The following is a 22,557-nucleotide window of genomic DNA, read 5'->3' on the forward strand; positions in this document are numbered from 1 at the left end:
TCGCAGAGATACTAATTACCGTATTTTATGCCTTGTGAGATGCTGCATCATAGAAGACGCACACTAATTTTGGAAACACAATTCTAAGAAAAAAAGAATTTGGACTCAGCAACCATTACCGTAATGTTTGTGAGATGCCGCATCATATAAGATGCACCCTAATTTTGGAAACACAATTCTAAGAAAAAAGTATTTGGACTCAGCAACCATTACCGTGATGTAGCCTTGCCGCATCATTTGCTTCTAATATATGGAAACACAGTTCTGAGTAGACCCTAAGCTAACCTCCGTTCTCAGTAGACCCTAAACTAACCTCCGTTCTCAGTAGACCCTAAGCTAACCTCCGTTCTGAGTAGACCCTAAACTAACCTCCGTTCTCAGTAGACCCTAAGCTAACCTCTATTATATCTAAACAATCCGTTCTGAGTAGAGACTGAACCTCCGTTTCAGTAGACCCTACTAACCTGATTACGATGCATATAACCTCCGTTCTCAGTAGACCCTAAGCTAACCTCCGTTCTCAGTAGACCCTAAACTAACCTCTTTCCTTAACCCATCACTTTTCTCTTGGAAGACGCATGGAGATTTTTCAAGGTATTTTTAAATAAAACCTGCGTCTTACAAGGCATAGAATACGGTATGTGATAGTTTTCTTTCTCATATTCTACTAATTATATTATAGTTTTTATATTATACTAATTATATGATGTTTTATTATATCATACAGAAAAGTGACGGTATTTCTCGAGACCAGAACAGCAAGATCCAAAGTTCTAGGAGACGACGTTCTAACTCTTTCTTTGACCTGCTTAACTTCATGTTTGGTTTATTCAGAGAGAAGGACATTCCAGTTATTAAGGTATTTAATATTTTCAGCTAGACGTTTTAATAAGCTTCAGGAATTGTCATTTAAACAAAAAACGAAGTTTTTCATAAACAGAAAAAAAAATATTACCGAGTTTCTGAAAATTTATTTTCATGAGTTTATATTTAACATATAACCTTCCGAAATAATTTTGTTTAACAATTTCAAAATATATCTCACTTATTCTCCATATATATCTCATTTTCATTTTAATAATCAAAGTATGACTTTTGCTATCGTCATATTCAATGAATTAAATCACTCAGAGAGGAACATAAAGTTTTATGTTAATTTATTGTTTAAACACAGCACAATACAGAGACGAAGTACAACTGTGTTTTGGAACTTCTTTGTTCTGATCTTGAAGTAACTTGATCATGGAGAACAAATGGTAACACCAGCATTTCGTGATCATTGTAAACCGCTGTATGTACAATGTTAGTTAGATCTGTGAATGCGGGAGAATTGTTTTCTCTGAATTTAGTAATCGTGCTTGAAGGCTGAACGTTTGAAGTTTTCATATGTCAGTGAATCAAAACGTTCACGTCTTTTAAAATATGTATATATATATTTTTCTACCTCATAGTTTCCTGACGTCACCGACGGCTGCACCGTCTACTCCGAGAACGATATTTTGACTTCCAACAATGGCACAACACTCCAATACATTCGAGATTTAGCACTCATGGCTTCTAGAAATAGTGAATATAAAAATGTGATAGAACCAGACGTCATTTTTGTAAAGTCAAGTAGTAGTGATACGTCGATTAGTACGAAATCTTGTCGGAGTGAAAGTGGCTCAAGTAAGTCATTCAAAAATATCTAGGTTTTTACATGTTTCAAAGTTACTGATACTCTCCGTGCGTTTGATGTCTGTTCCTCTTCAACAGCTCATAATCTGTAAACTTTATTTCTTAGTAAAGAAATATTTTAAGGTGCTAACCTAAATATTGAGAATAATTGTACTTTGGCGGTTATATTTTGCCTTTTGAAACGATGTAGACAACTAAGAAACCTAGTCACATGTGTATATATACTCATTAGGTTTGTATATGTACAGTGACAAAGACGGTACTATATTTCATAGAAGAACCTAGTCACATATGTAAATACCAATTAGTTTAGGTTATATTGCACAATAACATATAGTGTACCATATGTCATAGTCGGCACCTTTCAGAAAAAGAAAATGTTCTCCATCCTATAAACATATTATAGACAGTGTAAAAGATATGCTTCGTCATATGTTAGAGACAGTCTAATTAAACTTTAACCAAGTAATTTTTATTCTACAATTATAATTAATGTAAAATTATCACCTATGAAACTAACGCAAATAAACGGGTTATACTAATTTATTGTATACTTCGCTGAGCTCCATTCCTTACAGTAAAAATTCGTCCTTCTGGAACATTGAAGGAACATTCTTCACGACAAAGTAAACTAATACATACATTATAAGTAAATATCTACTCTTCACAACTGACTGGATCAGTTCCGTGAGAGAAGGAACTACCGGAAAGTCAACTGCAGTGGAACCCATCTAATCAGGCCAGAGGGGTTCCACTGTATTATGAAAATCAGGTTCACCACAGATTAACCCATACACCCATTTTTTATTGTTTGTCCCTACCGGCTCTAATTAAGAAAATATGAAAAAAGAACATTCACAGTTAATTAACTTCATTTGCGTTGCAAGACTAGAGGAAAGGCAGCTAGTCATCACCACCCACCGCCAACTTGATACCGCCAGTCTTTTACCAAAGAATAGTGCGATTCACCGTCACAATATAATGCCCCCACAGCTGAAAGGGCGAGTGTGTTTGATTGGACGGAGATTCGAACCCATAAGAAACAGATTGTGAGTTGAGCGTTATAACAACCTGGCCATGCCGGGCCTTACTTATAACGACCTATCCATTCACTGTTTGTTTCACTATAAAAGAAACGTCCTATTTGGTGTTTGTTTCACTTATACTTCACATTTAGTGTTTGTTTTACTATATAGCAAACTTCTCATTCAATGTTTGTTTTACTATATAGCAAACTTTCCATTTGTTGTTTATTTTACTTATAGCAAATTTCTCATTTAGCAATACCACTCCTTTCCTTAATGTTTCAGTTCGTCTCTGACACTCCCCATGCTTTCTGAGCAGCCTTGAACCGGTTCTAAAGTTAGACGTATTTACCTATTTTTCAATTTAAACTTCCTCTAAACTCGTGCGAATTGTTAGCTGAAATGCAATCATTCATTCATTCGTCAGTTGATAGGTTTGACCTTTGTGAGTTAAACACATATACACACGTATATGCATAGCAGAATCATTGTCACATGTTTTGACGAACAAGTAACAACTTGGACGTTTTTCTCTCTCATTATCGAGACAGGCGGGAAGAACACGCTCAGAAGAAGAAATATACTGAGAAAAGTAAACACCCGATATTTATATATGAAACCATAAAAAATTATTTCCAACTACAAACTAAATTCATCATCTATAAAACATTGTATTCATTACCGTTGGAATTTGAGTTTATAACTAATTTGCAGAGACTCAAAATTTAAATGTTTCATAGCGTCGGTTAAACAATGTGTGTATGCTGTTTCGACACCATTGCAACTGTAATATTTTTGTATGGTATAAACTAACTTGTATCATAGCAATTTTCTCGTTAAAATTACCTGTAAATCTTCCCTACTATTTATGTACCAGTTTTTCTTACAATGAAATGCGCTGAGCATTGTTGTTCTACCCGCATTTGTTGTTGCTGTTTTACTTTGTAAACGGCCTCCCAGTAGCACAGGTATGTCTGCCAACTTACATCGCTAGAAAATGGATTTGATACCCGTGATGGGCAGAGCACAGACAGCTCCTTGTGTAGTTTTGTGCTTAGCTACAAAGAAACTTTATAGATGTATGTGCGAATTAAATATTTTGTATATTAGAATTCTGTGACTGATATTTTTTTAATATGTAAATACATGCACTGAGCAACGCTTATTGGAAAGTAAAATAAGATCTCATAATTGATCAGTCAGTACCAGACGAAAAGACAAAGGTAAAATGATGTACTTGAAAAGTTATACTTCTATGTGTGGACAAAACACGAAACACTAAGTCAGACTGGCAATATATCTTGTAATTAATGAATTATGTTTTTATTTTAGGTTTAAAATCAAGTGACCGTTGTAGTAGTGTCTGCGCGAAGGATGGAAACGATAGTGTTTTTTATTCTGGTTCAAGTGAAGAGGGAAAAGAGTCGAGGGTTAGTAGACAAACCTTTGTCTTTCCACACATTAAATACCTAAAATATATTATTTGCAATTTAGAAAATCCCTGGGGAAGGCAAGGTAGCTCGATTGAGCTATCTCAACATTGTGTGAGACTATATGTATACATGGATGTCACGACGATGAGATTTTAATGGTGAAACAGAAAGTCCAATTGTGGAAGTGAACTGCAAAGAGTGTGAATAACATGTCGATCAGTCTTAAGTTAAAAATAAGCCTAAAATGAGAGACAGTCAGACAGTAAAGACACACGGTTGTTGACGTTGACAATATTTCAATAAAAATAACAATTAACAGAAAATACGGGATTGTAAAGTAGAATCTGAAGTCCTTTAGGGTCTGTTGTACGCACGAGAAACATAACTCAATAAGAAGCAACATAAGAATGAATTACAGAATACCCTGAAGCCTTTTTTTATACAAAACTTCTAGACTCGTAAATAGAATATGTTGAGGAAAAATCAGAATGTTATTCAGCTCGTTCAGAGCTCAGAAATACCTTGATGAAACTTTAACTGTATGACGATAAGTTATCCATATAAATAAGATAAAAGATAAAGTTTAAAGGTTATACCAGGTTCGTCTAAGTCACACTTGCGAGAAAAAATACATTTTAGATTATTACTTCAGTTACGTATTATAATTTATCTCGGTCGAGTCTCCAATTTATTATGTTAACGTGTTACGATTTCAAGTAGCCGGATATTTTAGTTGGAATATCAATATATATCAAATTGATGATATTTGCTAACAAGATTGATATGCACAGTATTCCTTCTTAATATAAATTTATTTTAATATAAGAACAATAATACAATTTATAATAACAATTATTACAATTAGTTGTTGTAAATAGTGATTTATTTAAAATCTTACAAACAATACTGTCTTCTACCTGGTCTGGAACTAAAAATTTTATCGACTGTTCACGAGGAGCGAATTAATTCTATGTTGATACATAGATAAATTTCTCTTGACGGAAAAAAGCGAGCTCGCTTCTTCACACGGGAGTTTTTTCTCGACGAAAATATCTAATGTTCTCGTAGAAATACTAGCGTCCGAATATAATTCACTTAGGTTTATAATGTTTGAAACCTATAAACTTTCCTGCTCAAATATGTATAGTTTTCCAATTAATAAACGTTTGCCACAATTATAGCGTCAGAGGCTTATAGTATACTGACTACAGCGACCCAGCAATATATTATACTGTCTTTCCGTGTGTTGCGATGGCTATCTTTTATACTCATTAGGCGAGATTCCCGAAAATTCAGTTGGCCACAATACTAGCAATCACTAGTACTTAATATACTCCCATCATGAATTCTTGGTTCTAACACTCGAGAAAGTTCTACAAACTTAGAGAACAGACGGGACTTTCGAAATACACATTTAACAATATACGTTACATAAATTTTAATGCATATTAAACTGAAACAAATATAGATATTAAAATATAACAACAAATCCCTTACACTTCGTTACAAGGAGGATAACAGTGCTTCATTCATGAGCGTCGCAAGATATGTAAGAAGGCACGTGCCTCCCATCCGGCAAATGAGAAACATATTTCTTTCTTTACTTGTTCAGCATGTGTATAAGATTTTTCTTAGTCAATTCAGAAGTTCACATTACTTTGCCCCCGAAAAATTTATTTTTTTATTAGTTTACATAGATGAGCTTTCTCAAATCTTATCTCATATTTCTTTTGGCTTTTACAGAATATTTAACTTTATTTGTTACTTCCTGGTGTCTCTCTGTGTGACTTATTAGATGACAGAGGCTAGTTAAAGTCGGATCAGGTATGTTAGACTTTCCCTGTTGTATGGTTAATATACCGCTTTCCTTTTTACTAAATTTGACACCGTTATACTGTAATTACATACCAATATTCTAGCTATTTATTGCACGATTCAGGTTTACATTTAATTTTCTTTTTTCACACTACATCTTCATAAACATTAGTTTTTGGCTATATTCTCGTTAACATTTTGCTAGATGACTCCATATCTAAACAATAACATGTGTCGAATTAAATTATCTCAGATGCCATGTCCCTAGGCTTTCATTCTCAGAGTTGTATAATCGGTTTTAATTAACCAAAAGACGGTTTAGGGTGATTAAGGAAAGTTTTGCTTATTTACAATTATACTTTATGTTGTTAAACGAATATTAATTCTATGATAATACTTGAAGCTAACGGTTAGTGTTTTTATGTTCCGTGTTATTTCATTAATGTTACTTTCAGGGTAGTAAGAGTTGTCCCTCGCTGGTGCAGCGTTAAGTCTATGGATTTACTACGCTAAAATCAGGGATTTGATCCCCACGGTAGACACAGAAAATAGCCCGATGTGGCTGTGCTATAAGAAAACATATACTGTACTAGTAGTAGTTAGAATATTTAATATATATAGTTTAATTATCATACTTTTATTATATATATTATTTTCTATGGTTAGCTTATTATTTAAATTTGAGATTCACTACATTTCCTAAGGTTACATCCCAAAATATCGTTAACAGCAAGCGTATCTAACTCTTGAAACAAAGCTTTGTATTTCTATAAGAAGGACCATGAGAAAAACATATCCAATTACCCATAACTATTACCAGACTGATTCTCAAAAGTTTTTCAAAAGTGTTCTCTCATACATGTGTTGACGCATGTTAAAAATAGAGCGTATATATTCGTACTAGTCACACATTATCATAGGACGTTTCCTTGGGTATGCCTGCATTTTCCCGTTAAAAATGTCGCTTGAGAATTAGTTAGGCTTGTGTTATCGCCTACTCGCATCAGTCATGTACATACTCAGGAATGTTTAAAGGTCCCTCCTCTTCTGTATTTGTTAATACGAGTGATCAAATAACCTCACAGAACTTAAAGTATATTTTGAGATACTTGACGCTATGTGAATAAGTACGTACTTGTTAATTATGACCACTGGTTTCAGACCGTACAACATCTATGTTTATATGTCTTATTCGATTGTGTCTCTCTTTTCATTTCTTTATTCATTCTGGTCAGATTGTGTAACACATTTTCTCCTAAACACTTTAGTTTCAGCAGTTACTATTATTATCTGTGAGAAATCAGTGTAAATGAAAGTACCGTAACAGAAAGCGCTGAATTCATAAATTCGGAAGTAGAAATGTGACTTGCTATAAAAATAAGTTGAACAACGATAAATTTATGGATTCATAGCGAGGTCCGATTACCAGCATCGAATGCAACAGACAGCCTACCGTGGCTTTGTTTGAAAATAATCGAACAAATAAGATAATATATTTAATTCATAAATAGGGTTAGGCTGCTTAATATAATTTATTTTCTTTTTTTATTACCGGAAACATTTATGTCCATATTTCTATTTAGAAGATAGTATTTTAAACTTTATGATATGCTATTAACACTGTACTGGGGTATTGCACTTAGAAAGAAGATAGACATATCTCTAAATCATCTTCCAAAACGACTGTTGGTCCTGAAACTAACACGAGCGATGACGTACCTCCACAAAGAAACCAACCAACAAATGCCGAAGACAACATGCACGCAACATTGACAGCTACTCAGGGGCATGTTCACAATCCTTATTACGAATATGTTATTCAGCAAAGTAATGAAGTACCAGAAAATGGAAAAGAAGTTTGTTCAATCGAGTTCAGTGATATGTTAACTTCGGAAGATGATGCTAATAACACAACAACAGCAAAGAAAAAGTTACACAGCAGTAAGTCCCATCGCCCCAAGACCAGAAGTAAGTTATAAATTATTTTAAACCAACCTCATAAAACTACTAATAATAAAAAATAAAGTTCGGCTGAGATAGCTGAAGCCTCCAGTCTCCAAACGTAATGTTTACCTGTAGTAAACAAAACGTATCTCTCTACGTCACGTTCATGGCAATTGAAGTAATATTTATACACATCCTTTACTGGCTTTAGGGTTGTTCATCTGATATGTTCTATTGGAGTGATAAGCATTAAATGAAGCACATGAGATATGACCTTTGGCTGTACAAGATGGCAAGTGATTTTGTTTTAAATAACAGCCAGTTAGTTATTAAACTAAAACATGTTCTGAGATTATTATGATAACATCCAACTTGTTTCAATGTTATTCAAATTTCAAGACCTTAGGAACAAGAATGCGACTATATCAGTTATGTTTGCCTAATGCCACATGGCATAGATTCTTCTTTTAATGAAAAATATTTATCTATAGGTGTACAACAAGGTGAAGTGCAGTAAGACTTCGCCATGATGACTCAAACACACACACACAAAACACCTCTTAAATGAATCGTGGTCAGTAGGGAAAAATATGATATCGAGTTATACATTTTGCATTGCAAAAGAGAAGCAGTTTTTGTTCGAAAAATATTTATGAGTGAGACGTTTTATCAAATGATAGACTAATATGATTACCACTTGAATCTCTTGTATATATGTATATGTAAATGATGAAACTATATTTAGTGGAAAGTTACCATCCATTGAGATTACATGCGTTATACACTACGATTTCGTAAAAGAGGCATCGAGTCTGTTGAACTACATATTGCAAAGAAAATTAAAAGATTGAAAGTTATTTTTGTTTCAGTTGTATGCTTAACAATCAAGTTAAATCAATAAGGAGAAAAATAATTCAGTACATATGAATATTAGAAATGTATCCCAGAAATGTCTGGGGACTTATATCGCAAAATTCCGGGTTTCTATACCGGTGGTGGACAGAGTACAGATAGCCCATTGTGCAGTTTTGTACTTATTTCTAAACAAATAAACAAAACTATTGGAAATTTTATTTTATTATTAGATTATTCAGTCCTCAGATATTATAATGTTGCTGTCTTTTTTATTTCGTGTAATTGATACCAAATATCGTATATCTAATTGTTATTCCGCTGGTTCTTTGGTGCTCGAATAACGTAAATACTGATTTATCCGAGGCATCTGAATACTTATGTAATTTGTAAGTGTTAGTACAAATGAAGTACAAGAACGAAAAACGTTTAACGTGCCTGTTAAAAGATATAATAATCTTAAGCAATAAGTACGTAAAAGTCGTGTTACAAACTCTGTAATCCTGTTTTAAGTTAGGTATTACTTCTTTACAGGTTTGGATTTAAGTGGCAGATGCAACACAGCCTGTACTAAACATGGAAGCAATACTTTTTCTCATTTTGATACGAATGAAGAAGACATGGAGATAAGGGTTAGTGATAATCTTTAGTTTATCCATTGAATAGCTCATCAAACATCCTGTGTATTTTGTCTTTCTTAGTGGAAAGTCTGAAAGGCAATACTGTACTAATGACATATATGTTCTACTTGTTAGTATATATGTCACGTTGAGAAACTATGAGCGAACACCTTCTAATCTGAATGTTTACAATAAAATATTTCTTATCAAATTTTATTATTGTATCAAACGAGCCAAATATCATACAAACACGTAAACATCCACAGTTGTTTGATTTGATTTGTTTTCTTTTGAATTTTGCGCAAAGCTACACAAGGGCTGTCTGCGCTAGCCGTCCCTAGTTTTGTAGTGTAAGACAAGAGAGAAGGCAGCTAGTCATCACCACCTACCACCAACTCTTGGGTTACCTTTTTACCAACGAATAGTCACATTATAACGCCCCCACGACTGAAAGGGCAGGCATGTTTGGTGTGACGGGGATTCGAACCTGTAACCCTCAGATTATGAGTCAAATGACTTAACCACCTGGCCACGCCGGACTCAATTGTTTGTAAGTATCTTACATCAGGATTTGTGCTCCCGTCCCTATCCTTCCAGCGACCCAGCAGAAAGTCTGTAGGATTATAATAGTAAAATACGGGTTTCGATACTGGTAGGCAGAGCAAACATAGTTCACTGTGTACCTTTGCGGTTAACCTAAACCAATTAGGCTTTATTGAACTACTTTTGTATCATTACTGACAAGAATATCAGAATGATTTGTATTTGATAATTTCACTTAAAAATATATTTTATTTAGTTCAATGCAAAGATGTTTAAGCACTTCTATCATACATTGTATTCGTATGTATATATTACAGTTTATTTAATTTAAATAGTTTAAACTGGAATACGTGATTCGCCAGGACACTAGGGCACAAATACTTAAAGGAAGCTACTACTATCATTTATAAAACTTGAATATTCTGACGATAGAAAATTGTGTTTGTTTTCATTTTCTATTATTATGCTAAAATTATAGGAATTCTAAAGATACTACTGTTTAGCAAATTATATGCAACATGCTTTTCTATAATATTGTATTTACATTATGGATGTTACATGATCAATTGTAGGAAGATATTCAAAAGACCGTGACGTGTGAAGATATTGAGAACTCCCCTGAGACCCTTGTTTCTTCCCTAAGAAAACAGTCAATGGAAGAGAAGAACATCACACTGACGTACACAGAAAATCCCAGTTGCGAAAGTATTCATCCGCTACGAAAAGAAGATCCAGACAGTGAAAAATACGTCTTTTTAACCAAGTACAGCAACACATTAGCAGCAGGATATGATGCAAATAACTCATCAACAGCAAAGCAACAAGTTCTCAACAGTATTTCCCATCAGCCCAAAGCTGAAAGTACGTTACACGTTATTTTATCATTACATACATAACAATGATGAAATAAAGTCTGAGTAAGTTTCAAAGATACATCATACTATAAGCAGTCACTAGTATAGATTTCATAATTAAAACCTAGCTAGACGTTAAAGGCGTAATTTACTAGACGAAGACGAATGAGTGGGCGCCGTGTTACACATGGTAACAATAATGGTTTGAGTGTGAAACCAGACAAACTTAGTGACTTAATAGAAATTCTATGATATCATTTTTGTTTTTTAGAGATCATCAAAAACTAAATCTCACCAGAAAAGGCAGTTTTTTTCATTTATATCACAAGAGAGCAGACTGTTTTAATCCGAATAAAATTGCTATTGATAAAACGACAAAGTGAAGTACTATGTAACTTAGCCACAGCTATATAATTATCATTATTATTTTTTACAAAACTTTATGAATTCGCTTGATTTTACATTCAGTCTCAATTGCACGTAGAATTTATTGTTACTTTATGTTCATTGCAAAACTACTAAGGCGCGAAATAAACAGTGAATGAGAAAGAACATCGATTTATAACAATATATCTTCCGAACATTTTTTTCCCAGTGCTCATTTCATTACCCATAATTCAGCTCAGAATGAGAGTCAATGTTACTGCTGCCTCTGGCTATTTCTCACATATTTTCAAGGTTAAAGATAACAGTTTCCAGTCCTATGTAACTTGCTTGAATAAGGTATAATACTAGTAATTTCCTCATCTGCATATTTCTTTGTTGTATGAGTTGTACATGGCCAAATGGTTAGGGCTCTTGGCTAGCAATCTGAGGAGAGAAGGTTCGAATCCACGTCACACCAAACATGCTCGCCCTTTCAGACGTGGGGGCGTTATAATTATGACGGCCAGTCCCATTATTCTTTAATAAAAGAGTAGCCCAAACGTTGGCGGTGGGTGGTGATGACTAGTTGCCTTCCCTCTAGTCTTTCACTGCAAAATTAGGGACGGGCAGCGTGGAGAGTATCCGTGTAGTTTTGCGCAAAACTTTGTTTGTTTGTTTGGAATTTCGCACAAAGCTACTCGAGGGCTATCTGTGCTAGCCGTCCCTAATTTAGCAGTGTAAGACTAGAGGGAAGGCAGCTAGTCATCACCACCCACCGCCAACTCTTGGGCTACTCTTTTACCAACGAAAAGTGGGATTGACCGTCACATTATACGCCCCCACGGCTGGGAGGGCGAGCATGTTTAGCGCGACGCGGGCGCGAACCCGCGACCCTCGGATTACGAGTCGCACGCCTTACGCGCTTGGCCATGCCGGGCCATTGCGCAAAACTAAAAACAAACAATGTACGAGTCACTTCCCATTACAGTTGTACCTTGAATGTAAGTGTCTGTGGTTAAGGCAACGCAGAAAAATAAGTGAGATTCATCTAAAAATGCTTGAGTGAAAAAATCAAACTGTGCTTTAGATCAAACAGTAGGTGCTACTTCATAAACATGACAGTATACAACATTCTGGCGTTACTCATTACTGAACTTGTACTTACATTGTACTCACATTGCATCATTTTATTTATTTGCTGTAAAACTGAGCTTGTACTTCATCTAAGAATCATCATTTAGTTACATTGAACTAAATGCATGTTATTTGGTAGATTTTGGATATATATATATATTTATGACTTAATTTAACTTGATCTTAGAAATATTGTATGCTATTATTTGTTTATCATTAACACCTTAAGCCTTTTTTTTTTTCATGTTTATTTCGAAAATCTCTGTTGTTACAATCCACTACTTTGTGTCGCTGTTCTTTTAGTATTACATTATCATATAGGTATGATCAAAACGTATATGGTGTATTTTGTTACTCACCCCCACCAGTGTCACAGCGGAATATTTGCGGACTTATAACGCTAGAAACCGGGTTTCGATACCTGTAGTTGGCAGAGCACAGATAGTCGATTGTGCTTAACTGAAAACAAACAAATTAATCACGTCACAGACAATATTTCAATACATTATCTTCTAACTTTTCCAAAGAATCTGAATGTTTCTAACTACTCACATTAATTTAGCACGGAAAAATAATTGTATTAATAGTATAGCGTTCTCAACCAAAAGAACACTTTATGTGGCATACGTACTGTGGGCCAAGTTAGAGATCTCGAGCCTTCTCAGTTTTGAATTGCTGACAAGATAGAGGAGAACCAGCAACAGTAGTTTTTATGATATATGTCCACAACTAAAATCATTCAACAATAGTTTTTATAATATATGTTCACAACTAAAAGCACATAACGTATTCAGCTCGAACCTTCAAACTTCTGATACTTAGCATAGCGGTTTGTATATATATTAGCTGAACTAATTACTTACATTTTGGTTTTCTAGGAGGTTCAGAATATAGCTGTCAATATAGGACAATCTGTCCAAAAGACAGACTTAATAATGTTTCTTATTCTAATACAAATGAAGAGAACAAAAAATCGAAGGTAAGTGTACGAACCTTTGTTTGTTTACATAATATTTTGTTTAGCATCTTACAACCCCTTTTGTGTTTGCAAAACTGTAAATATGTAAATTTCTAGTAGCAGAATGTAGTCTTGTTACATACCAGTCGAACATTATATAAAATATTATCAACACTAGTTTACGCAATTTGAATTGAAACAGATCTGACGATTTCTTGTTGGCTCAAAATGTTTATAAATATTTTACTAGGCTTTTTTTAATTTCATAAGAAAGTATACGAAACTCGCGAAACAGTAATATCGATTATAGATATTTTTGTTAGATTTAGATCATCTTCTGCGACTTTCATCTTGTCCACTGTAAAAACTGTCTTAACGCGGTTCAGGTTGTTTGATTTATAGTTGAGGCATTATTCGTGCTTGTGTGATTCCTGTAAAGGTCATTTGAGTTATGTCCTTGATAACCATCATATTTAGTAAAGGGTTTTTGTTATTTATATTGTAAATTACATGGCAGGATGTAAGCTGTTCAAGTGGTTCATGAACTGTATTCTCAAGACGATAGGTATAGGTACTAAAAGTTTAATTAAAATAAAGTACATAACAACGTTTTGACCTTCTTGGGTTAACCTGAAGATGACCTAAGAATGTCGAAACGTTGTTCTGTACTTTATTTTAATTAACGTTTTAGTATAAATACCAAACGTCTTGAGAATACATTTTTACTTCAAGTGGGTCATTACGAATGGTTCATACATTATTGAATATTGCAATTAGTCTGAGGTCCAACTAAGAATGTACACTTAATATATTTGAGCCACGGTTTGGTGCGTAGAGTGATTGTTTTGATGGAGTCATCTTTGAGACATTCCATGTAGAAATTACTATATATGGAACTGTCAACAGCGAAGTGTATATCAGTGTGAATGATGAACGTGGTACATAAAAGGACATGACCCTGGAAAAAGGTTATTGAATTAATAATATAAAATATTATGAAATCAACGCTCTCTATTGTGTAACGTTTGACATTCGATAATTGCAACCATAAGACCAGTGCAGGGGAGGAAAAGGTCAAACGTGTGTCTAACTCTCCCTGTTCCATATGGATCTAAATCCCGATGAAAAGCCAACCAGTCCTGGCTAGATCTTCTTGTTGTTGGTTGGTTATTAGGGAGATTGCCAGTTATGTGCGTTCCTTGACGTTTTATCATTTTCAAGCCATCAACAAATTGGTTGAAATATTCCATGGCCTGATACGCTCGATACATCACAAATGATTATTTTGTATTGTGAGGATATCGCGATCAATTGTATAATGTCTATAAGATGGACTGAGTTAACAACACACAAAACGTTTTATTGTTGATATGATACTTACAAGACATTCACACTTAACATCAAATTAGTTTATAATAATAATTAATATGATAATTACAGTGTTTCACAGTGACACAACCACAGTCAAGTCAGTCACGAAAACAATGTCATAACACAATATTTTAGTATCCAGGTAATACGAATTTCAAATGATATTGAATAGAGTACGTGTACATTACTAGACTGAATATCACCAAATTGTGAAACACTAGTACCACATTTACAAAGCGTGATGTGAAAGCATTTGTTTGTTTGTTTGTTTTAATTTCGCGCAAAGCTACACGAGGGCTATCTGCACTAGCCACCCTTAATTTAGTAATGTAAGACTAAAGAGAAGACAGCTAGTCATTACCACCCACTGCCAACTCTTTTACCGACGAATAGGGAGATTGACCGTCACATTATAATGCCCCCATGGCTGAAAGGGCGAGCATGTATTGGTGTGACTGGAATTCGAACCCTCAGATTAGGAGTCGAGTGCCTTAACCACCTGACCATGCCGAGCCTGATGTGAAAGAAAGAGATCCATAAAGAAGCAGTGTTACTAATGACAACACTATAGTGTTATGGGATCACCGGAAAGAGTCAGTGTCAGTTAATGGAAGTGATTACATCGTTGTGGTTACAGGTTATTTTATGAATTGGCTAAAGTATATGCTTATCACACATAGAACGTTATTATAGTGGTTGAATTTCGCGCAAAGATGTTTGAGGACTATCTGTGCTACTCGTCCCTAATTTTGAAGCGATATACTAAACATATAGCACTACCTACTATCAACTCTTGGGCTACTCTAATCAAATAATGAGACTTGACCATCGCTCTTTGAACTCACCTACACCCCTAGTGAGCTGCACCACTTTTTTTCTTTTATTTTCGTTACCATAGAGTTGTGCAGCTCGTTTACTACTGTGTTGTTCTCAAATCACCAAAATTGTGAATAACTAGCGAAGAAAGTGCTTTTATGAAAAGTTGAAAAAACATTTTCAATTGATAATAAAAAAAAACTTCGTCAGTGCTGTGTATTAAAATGCGTTAAAAATTTGAAAAATAAACCAGAAGCAAATATCCGCCATTCGTCTCCGTGTAGGAAATAACAGCTATATGATGTCGTATAAGCTGACCAGGTGTACGAAAGAGAGGCCACAGATATTAGACCAAGGCTCACCATTCTCGATAATAGCTTATAGAATCAATACACGAAACTAGATTTCTTCTCTAGTTACTCTTGTTTGGTTAAGAACTGGATAATGAGATGACGTAGTTATACATTTCCCAAAAAGAAAATGTACCTACAAAGCTGAAAGTAAATTTCAGTTATATGTACGCAGTGGCAGAGAAAGGCAACGTTGCAATATACCATATATATCAAAGAACTAGTGTATTTAGTTGAAGACAACTTATCACTATCTACTGTAAAAATGTGGTGAGGAAAGTGGCTGAACTGGTTGTTTTCTTTATACAAAGAAACAGCTAAACAAGGAGAAATAAACAGATAAGAACACCGATAACAAGCTGAATTCCAATCTTCAAGAACATTCGTGATTATAGAGAGGAAATAATAAAACAAGCACAACCGAGACCTGTATGGAATAAAATTCTAAATCCAAAGTAACTTAGTTTGACTACAATCATTATCTTGATGAAAAAATCACATCCAGGCTTTTCCACTTCAGTGTTACAAATTAAAGCACTTTTGTGCACAATAATTGTAAGCATTGTTCAAGACATTTAGTGCTATAAAGTAGAACGTCATTCACGTTTGTTTGTTTAGTTTTTTTATAATTACTACACAGTGGGCTGTCTGTCCACCACGGGTATCGAAACCCTGGTTTATAACGGTGTGAGTCCACAGACATAACGCTGTGTAACTGGGGGATTTTATGTTTGCTAATTGTATTGCATAGAAGCGTTATAATATATTGTATTATTGTACGTTATAAATAGGTGTTATTTGTAATTTTGTATTACAGGTCTGGCAATTAGGTTATTTGAGCACTTTTTTCATCCTAATGTATAATATAAATTATTGAGAGGCAAACATTACATTATGCACATAAACTAAAAAGGTTCAGTTTATTTAATCAGTTAATATGAAAAAATTGAAAAATGAAGTCATAAAAGTTACCTACAAACTGAAGATGACCTAACAAGGTCGAAATGTTGTTCTGTACTTTATTTCAATTAAAGTTTTAATACCCATACTAACCGTCTCGAGAATAGATTTTCATTTCAAATGGGTTTCTCGTCATCACGAGAAACTGTGGGAATACTTACGTAATAACGGTGTTCTATTGTTTATGTATATACTATCATAAAATGAATAAAAATGTACTATTCAACACCGTTAATCGTCTCTAATAATGAGTTTGGGTATTTTATGTTCGACTCCAGGAAGAAACCCGGAGTGTGTCTTTCATAAAGACTGCGGCACCTGAAATTAACCAGAATGCTATTTTTCTGCCACGTAGTAAGTCTTGTAGGAGTGAAAACCAACTCAATTTTGTTGAGTTTAATAATCTGTTAACATCAGAGGATGACGCCCAAAGAGCTTTATACAGTAAGAGAATACATTATCTAATTTTAAACATTACTATTTAACTAGACGTAACTGAGCAAATTTTGATTAAAATGTTGCAAGCAGGATTACAGAGTATAACTCATATAGTTGAATGTATTTCATAAATTTATCTGTTCTTCATCAGGTACACCATCAGAGTTGACGAATAGGATAGCAAGCCACAAAAATCTAGACGGTGATATTTTCTCAGCAAAATCAACCAGACGTCTCAAAAATGAATGAAATAATGGTAAATTACACTCAAGACGGTTAAAATGTGAAGCTTCGTCCTTCAATTAAATCAACTGTGAAAACTGGTTGCTTGCTTGTAAACTCAAAGCTTTTTGGTCTATCTGAAAACGATAAAAATCATTCTTCATAGGCTAAAGACTCCTATGAAGATCTCGTGACATCGACTTCTGCTCAAAGTTATTCGAAAAGAGTATTAAGTAACTACGCTGTGAATAAGAGTTCAATCACCTCGGACACTACAGTAATGAAAACGAACAGAAGTGCTTTCTTTCAAAAGTCATCTATGGAAACACCAAAGTACACCAAAAACGACCCACCGTTATTCATGCCTAGGAAACTTCGATATGCAAAATCCACGGTATCCGGTGATTGCTCTTCTGCTCGTGAATATATTTTAGAAGCTAGATTTTAACTAAAGAATGTAGTCCTTTACTAAATGTAAAAGATTCAGACTGTTATGTATAGAGGGCGTTGTAGCTAATTCACTCTCTCAGCAATAGCAAAAGTTCACAAAGTTATTAATTAATAACTGATAATTTCTTTCATTACATATATGGATGGATCTTAAGGAAATAAAAGTTCACATTTGTTTGAGTAAAATTAGTGTAGGTATTTCTTTAAATTACTTTTATTGTATCTTTGTAACTGGTAGCTTTGCATTTAATATGTTTATTAGTATTCTAAGTAAATCCAGTTAACAATAAAAAGTAATGATTGTGAAACTAGACTTGATACGCCTATATACCCCGGATTTTTTCTGAGATAACACACTTACACTAGAGTACTTTACTAAATGAAAGTAGCTTTTAATTTGATATTATGTTTGAATACCTATAAAGGCACAAATATTTAAGTATCAGTGAATGATCTTAGTTTCGGTATATCCTTCTTATATATAAAATGTCTACCTTGAAATTCTACTGTATTTATATTACTTAAGAATGAGGTTTCACTTTCCAGTGAGGTTCTTTATATGCCTTATAAAATTTGAGTAGGTTTTATCAATAGCAAAGATTTACTTACCTTCCTTACAGTTAAGTTAGTTAGCTTACGTATTCATCAAATATGTTATAATATATACATCTTTTAATTTATGCATAAAGGCCTAACAATGAAAGTGAAACATTAGACATTGTTATTTCATGGGGCAATAATGTTTCCCACGAAGTAAGATCTTATTAAACAAATTAAAAGTGTGGATAATTCGTCCTTCGCTTTATGTACGAAACAGACCAACATGTTAAACCTCCCAATGAGTCTTTGTACTAAAATGTATTAAGCTACAAAGGACGTTCCATTACATTTGATAGTTATAATATTTATAAAATCCAGTACTTGGCACATTTCACAAACTTTACACTTGTAATAAAGAGAGAAACAATCTAACAATAAACCTGGAAATAATGTTGAATCTCGAAGAAAATATTACAAAATAAAAACCTTTAATATTAGGTTTTTCACAAACTGTGAACAGATTTCATGTCACAGTTTCTCTAATAAAAATAATCACTACAAAATTTACTGCTTTGAAGTATCGTATTTTACGCCTTTTAAGACGCTACATCGTGGAAGACACACTCTAATTTTGGAAAGACAATTATAAGAAAAAATATTTTGACTCAGCAACGAACACCTTGATGTAGCCTTGACTTTTTTCAACAGAGTAAATACAATTAAATACATTATATTTTTCAGAGCATATCGACAATATCAGTAAAACTGACTGTTTTATGCTATTGTAAATACTTAAAATTGGTAAGTAATGGGATTACAATCTGTATAAGAGGCCGTTTTAAGTAAACCCTAAGCTAACCTTTTACCCTAACCTATCACTTTTATCTTGGAAGACATGAGGATTTTTAAGGTATTTTTGAAGAAAAAGTACGTCTTACAAGGCGCAAAATACGGTAACATGGAACCAATTGGTCTGTTTAGGCTAAATTAAACCAAAATTATTAATAATTTCTTAAACATCTTAACGCCAGCCCTTATTATTCATACACTTATTAAGCTTTCCCTTAAACCCACATAAATTTACTACTTCCCCAACATCCGAAATCAATCCATTTCAAAAACCAACCACCCTGTTAGAAAAATAAAACTGTCTTTATTGACAATGACTCCTACTCTGCCAAAATTTATATTTGTGTCCCTTAATCCTACAATTGTCACTGTTAAATATGAAAAGAAATGAGTAAAATCATAACAATTTCGATTTTAATATTACTAAATTATAGTTAGAACTAACAACATTAAACCTGTTAGATTTTCTTACTAACATCTAGCCCAATATGGCTTTGCTACAAGAAAACACACACTAACATCTAGAGGGCCATCCTTGATAGTATATTATTGTACTAGAACATGTAGACTGCTTTATGTATTATTAATATACGAAGTTTATAAAACCTAGGTTTTGTAATTGCAAAATAACTTGAATATAAAAGCTTAGTTTCAATTTTATGTAAAATTGACTGTTAAGTATACGTTTAAGTTTATTATGTCACTGTATTTACAACTCTTGTTACACTTGCTACAACTGTCATTTACACGTATTTTTCAACAGCTGTGGCACCTATCGACACTGTTCGCTGAAATGGTTATCACTGATGCACAGTTCTTTAAGTAATGATTATTTTATTCTCTGTAGTCCATCTCCTTTTTGAGCCGCTGTAATTTGGTGTTCGAAACTCTTTCTTTAAAGGTGATTTCTTCTTAATATTCAATTTTTTTTCTGAGGTTGTCAATGTTACGTTTCTTTCACTTCTGTGAATTTCCATTATATCTAACACCAATGAAAATCTTGGACACGACGGACATCATATGTTTTTATTGTTATCAGTCTAATTTTATTCGGCTCTACATGGCCAGGTGGATAAGGCACTCGACTTATAATCCAAAGGTCGCGGGTTCGAATCCCCGTCACACTAAACATGCTCTCCCTTTCAGAGGTGGAGGCATTATAATGTTTCGCTCAATCCCACTATCCGTTGGTAAAAGAGTAGTCCAAGAGTTGGCAGTGGGTGGAGGTGAATAGCTGCCTTCTCTCTAGCTTACACCGCTAAGTTAGTGCAGGTGTAGCTTTGCAAATCAAACATTCATCATTATTGATTTATATTTTGATTAGATGTTTTTTATAGGAATTTTACAATTTAAAGCAATTTCAAGAAAATAGAGCAGAAATATAAATATAGTCTTTAGGTAAAAACAAGCCAGTTTCAAGAAATGAAAGATCCCTCCACACTCTATGCAACACTGTGACGTGAACTTATAAATGAGAGGACGCGGATAGTGTTACTATAAAAAGAAAATATACAAAAAAATTAAGCTCAAGAGGCTGAAAATAGATACGAAACTAAACGCAGAACAAGTTATTTTAAAATCGACGCCCCAAAGACGTCTCACTGTTGTCGCAGATACTGGTGTCTCTCACCACCGTTTGCATGATGGTCGTTGATTTTTACTGTTTTATTCAGCTTAAAACTTCAGTAAAATAATTTTAAGCATTACAGAATTTCGTAAAATGTGTGATAAATTTTAAGCCAAATTAGTCTGTTGGATATTAGAAATGCATAAGATAAAATAAATCATGACTCTTATAATTTTGAGTGCTGTATTTGCCACTATAAAAAGAACGCTTTTTTTTTAGCATTATGCTAATTTTCAAAGTACGGCTGAACCACCGAAGGGCATATACCATAATTATGAAGAAAATTCGACATCTTCGTTAATAAGACTGAATGAAGAAAAAATCTTCATTTTATACTAGACAAGTTAATAAAGCATCATTCATGCTTTATTTATAAATTTTGTTTTCACGTTCCAGGAACGAGTTAAATATTAAAATAACTTCAGAACGTCGCACGTGCTTCACAACCTATCATAACTGACACCTATAAACCAATCCCCCTAAAAAATACGTGATGCCTTAAATTAGCAGTGTACTAATTCCTTTTTTGTATACAGAACTAATTAAAAGTCCATTTTCCATTTTAATTATTTTCGTATTATTAATGCTAAGTAATAAAGAAAAAGTACGAAATATTTGAGTGATTACGTTCCCGAGACAAACTTTCAGATTGTTGTACTAGAAAATATTCACTTTATATTTGGTTTCTTATTGGACTAGTTCAACTCCTAAAAGGTTTTTCTCATGCTGGTTAATAGGTGCTAACAGTATAACCAAAGTGCTTTTAAGGGTTAGCGACATAACTGAAATGCTTAGTAATTAAATCAAAGTACTTATTAAATATTAGTTACACATCTAAAGAAATTAAAGTGGTAACGTTCTCTCCACAAATCATTTCATGAGATGTTGACTCTTGTTTGCCCCCAAGTGGCACAACGGTATGTTTGAGGACTCACGCCACTAGAAATCTGGTTTCGATACACTTGATGGGCAAAGCAGAGATAGCCCATTGTGCAGCTTTGTACTTAATTCCAAATACAAACAACACTTTGGTTTATCTACTCCTATGGGAAGTTCACTTGTTGAAAGAAACAACTGACTGAGAAAATGTCAAATTTATAAGTTGTAAATTAAGGCATGAGATAATACACAAAAAAATACTCGTTTAACAACGAATAGTGGGATTAACCGTTACAGTATAACGTCACCACTGCTGAAAGGGCGAGCATGTTTGGTGTGACGTGGACTCGAGCCCGCGATCTTCAGATTATGAGTCGAGCTCCCTAACCACCTGGCCATGCCTGGCCCGTCAAGAGTCTATTCAAATGGATGAATGTGCTGACACTGAAAATTCTTTGAGGTTCAAGGAGAAGAGATCTTTAGAATACCATGGTCCTGTTTAAAAGTAGTGCGTAGGCAGAGAGACTTAATAACATATTATAGCAGTTTAAACATATTTAAAACCAAGCAGCAAGCATGTGTAAATAAACAATTATAATCTACACTGCATAAAGTAAGTTTTTTCGTACCAAATATTTGTAATTTTTCACAATGACAGTTCCTCAATTAAAATTACTAAACTGGTACAGCACCTCCCATAGCGAACATGTGGAGCTTTGCTCGAGTCTGCTTTAAAATGCTCTAAAGGGTCCGGCAAGGATACATTCGACCCGTAATCGGAGGGTCGTGGGTTCGATCCCGATCGCACCAAACATGCTCGCCCTTTCAGCCGTG

General features: G+C 34.0%; 1 protein-coding gene across 6 annotated transcripts in view; it reads left to right on the top strand.

The window, feature by feature from the left end:
* The window catches only part of LOC143234044 (uncharacterized), a 35,473-nt gene extending 17,332 nt beyond the window's left edge, over window positions 1-18,141 (top strand). For 3 of the 6 annotated variants that reach the window (XM_076471063.1, XM_076471064.1, XM_076471065.1), the window contains exons 10-18: window positions 728-859; window positions 1,452-1,668; window positions 4,035-4,132; window positions 7,594-7,918; window positions 9,281-9,378; window positions 10,482-10,770; window positions 13,142-13,242; window positions 16,997-17,162; window positions 17,308-18,141. In XM_076471063.1, coding sequence (XP_076327178.1) covers window positions 728-859; window positions 1,452-1,668; window positions 4,035-4,132; window positions 7,594-7,918; window positions 9,281-9,378; window positions 10,482-10,770; window positions 13,142-13,242; window positions 16,997-17,162; window positions 17,308-17,405 — 1,524 coding nt within the window. In that variant the 3' untranslated portion in view covers window positions 17,406-18,141. The remainder of the gene's footprint in view (window positions 1-727; window positions 860-1,451; window positions 1,669-4,034; window positions 4,133-7,593; window positions 7,919-9,280; window positions 9,379-10,481; window positions 10,771-13,141; window positions 13,243-16,996; window positions 17,163-17,307) is intronic. The other 3 variants (XM_076471066.1, XM_076471067.1, XM_076471068.1) reach the window with 3 other exon arrangements.
* The last annotated feature ends 4,416 nt before the right edge of the window (window positions 18,142-22,557 follow it).

Source organism: Tachypleus tridentatus, chromosome 12 (genome assembly GCF_004210375.1).
Source record: "Tachypleus tridentatus isolate NWPU-2018 chromosome 12, ASM421037v1, whole genome shotgun sequence".
NCBI lineage: Eukaryota > Metazoa > Arthropoda > Merostomata > Xiphosura > Limulidae > Tachypleus > Tachypleus tridentatus.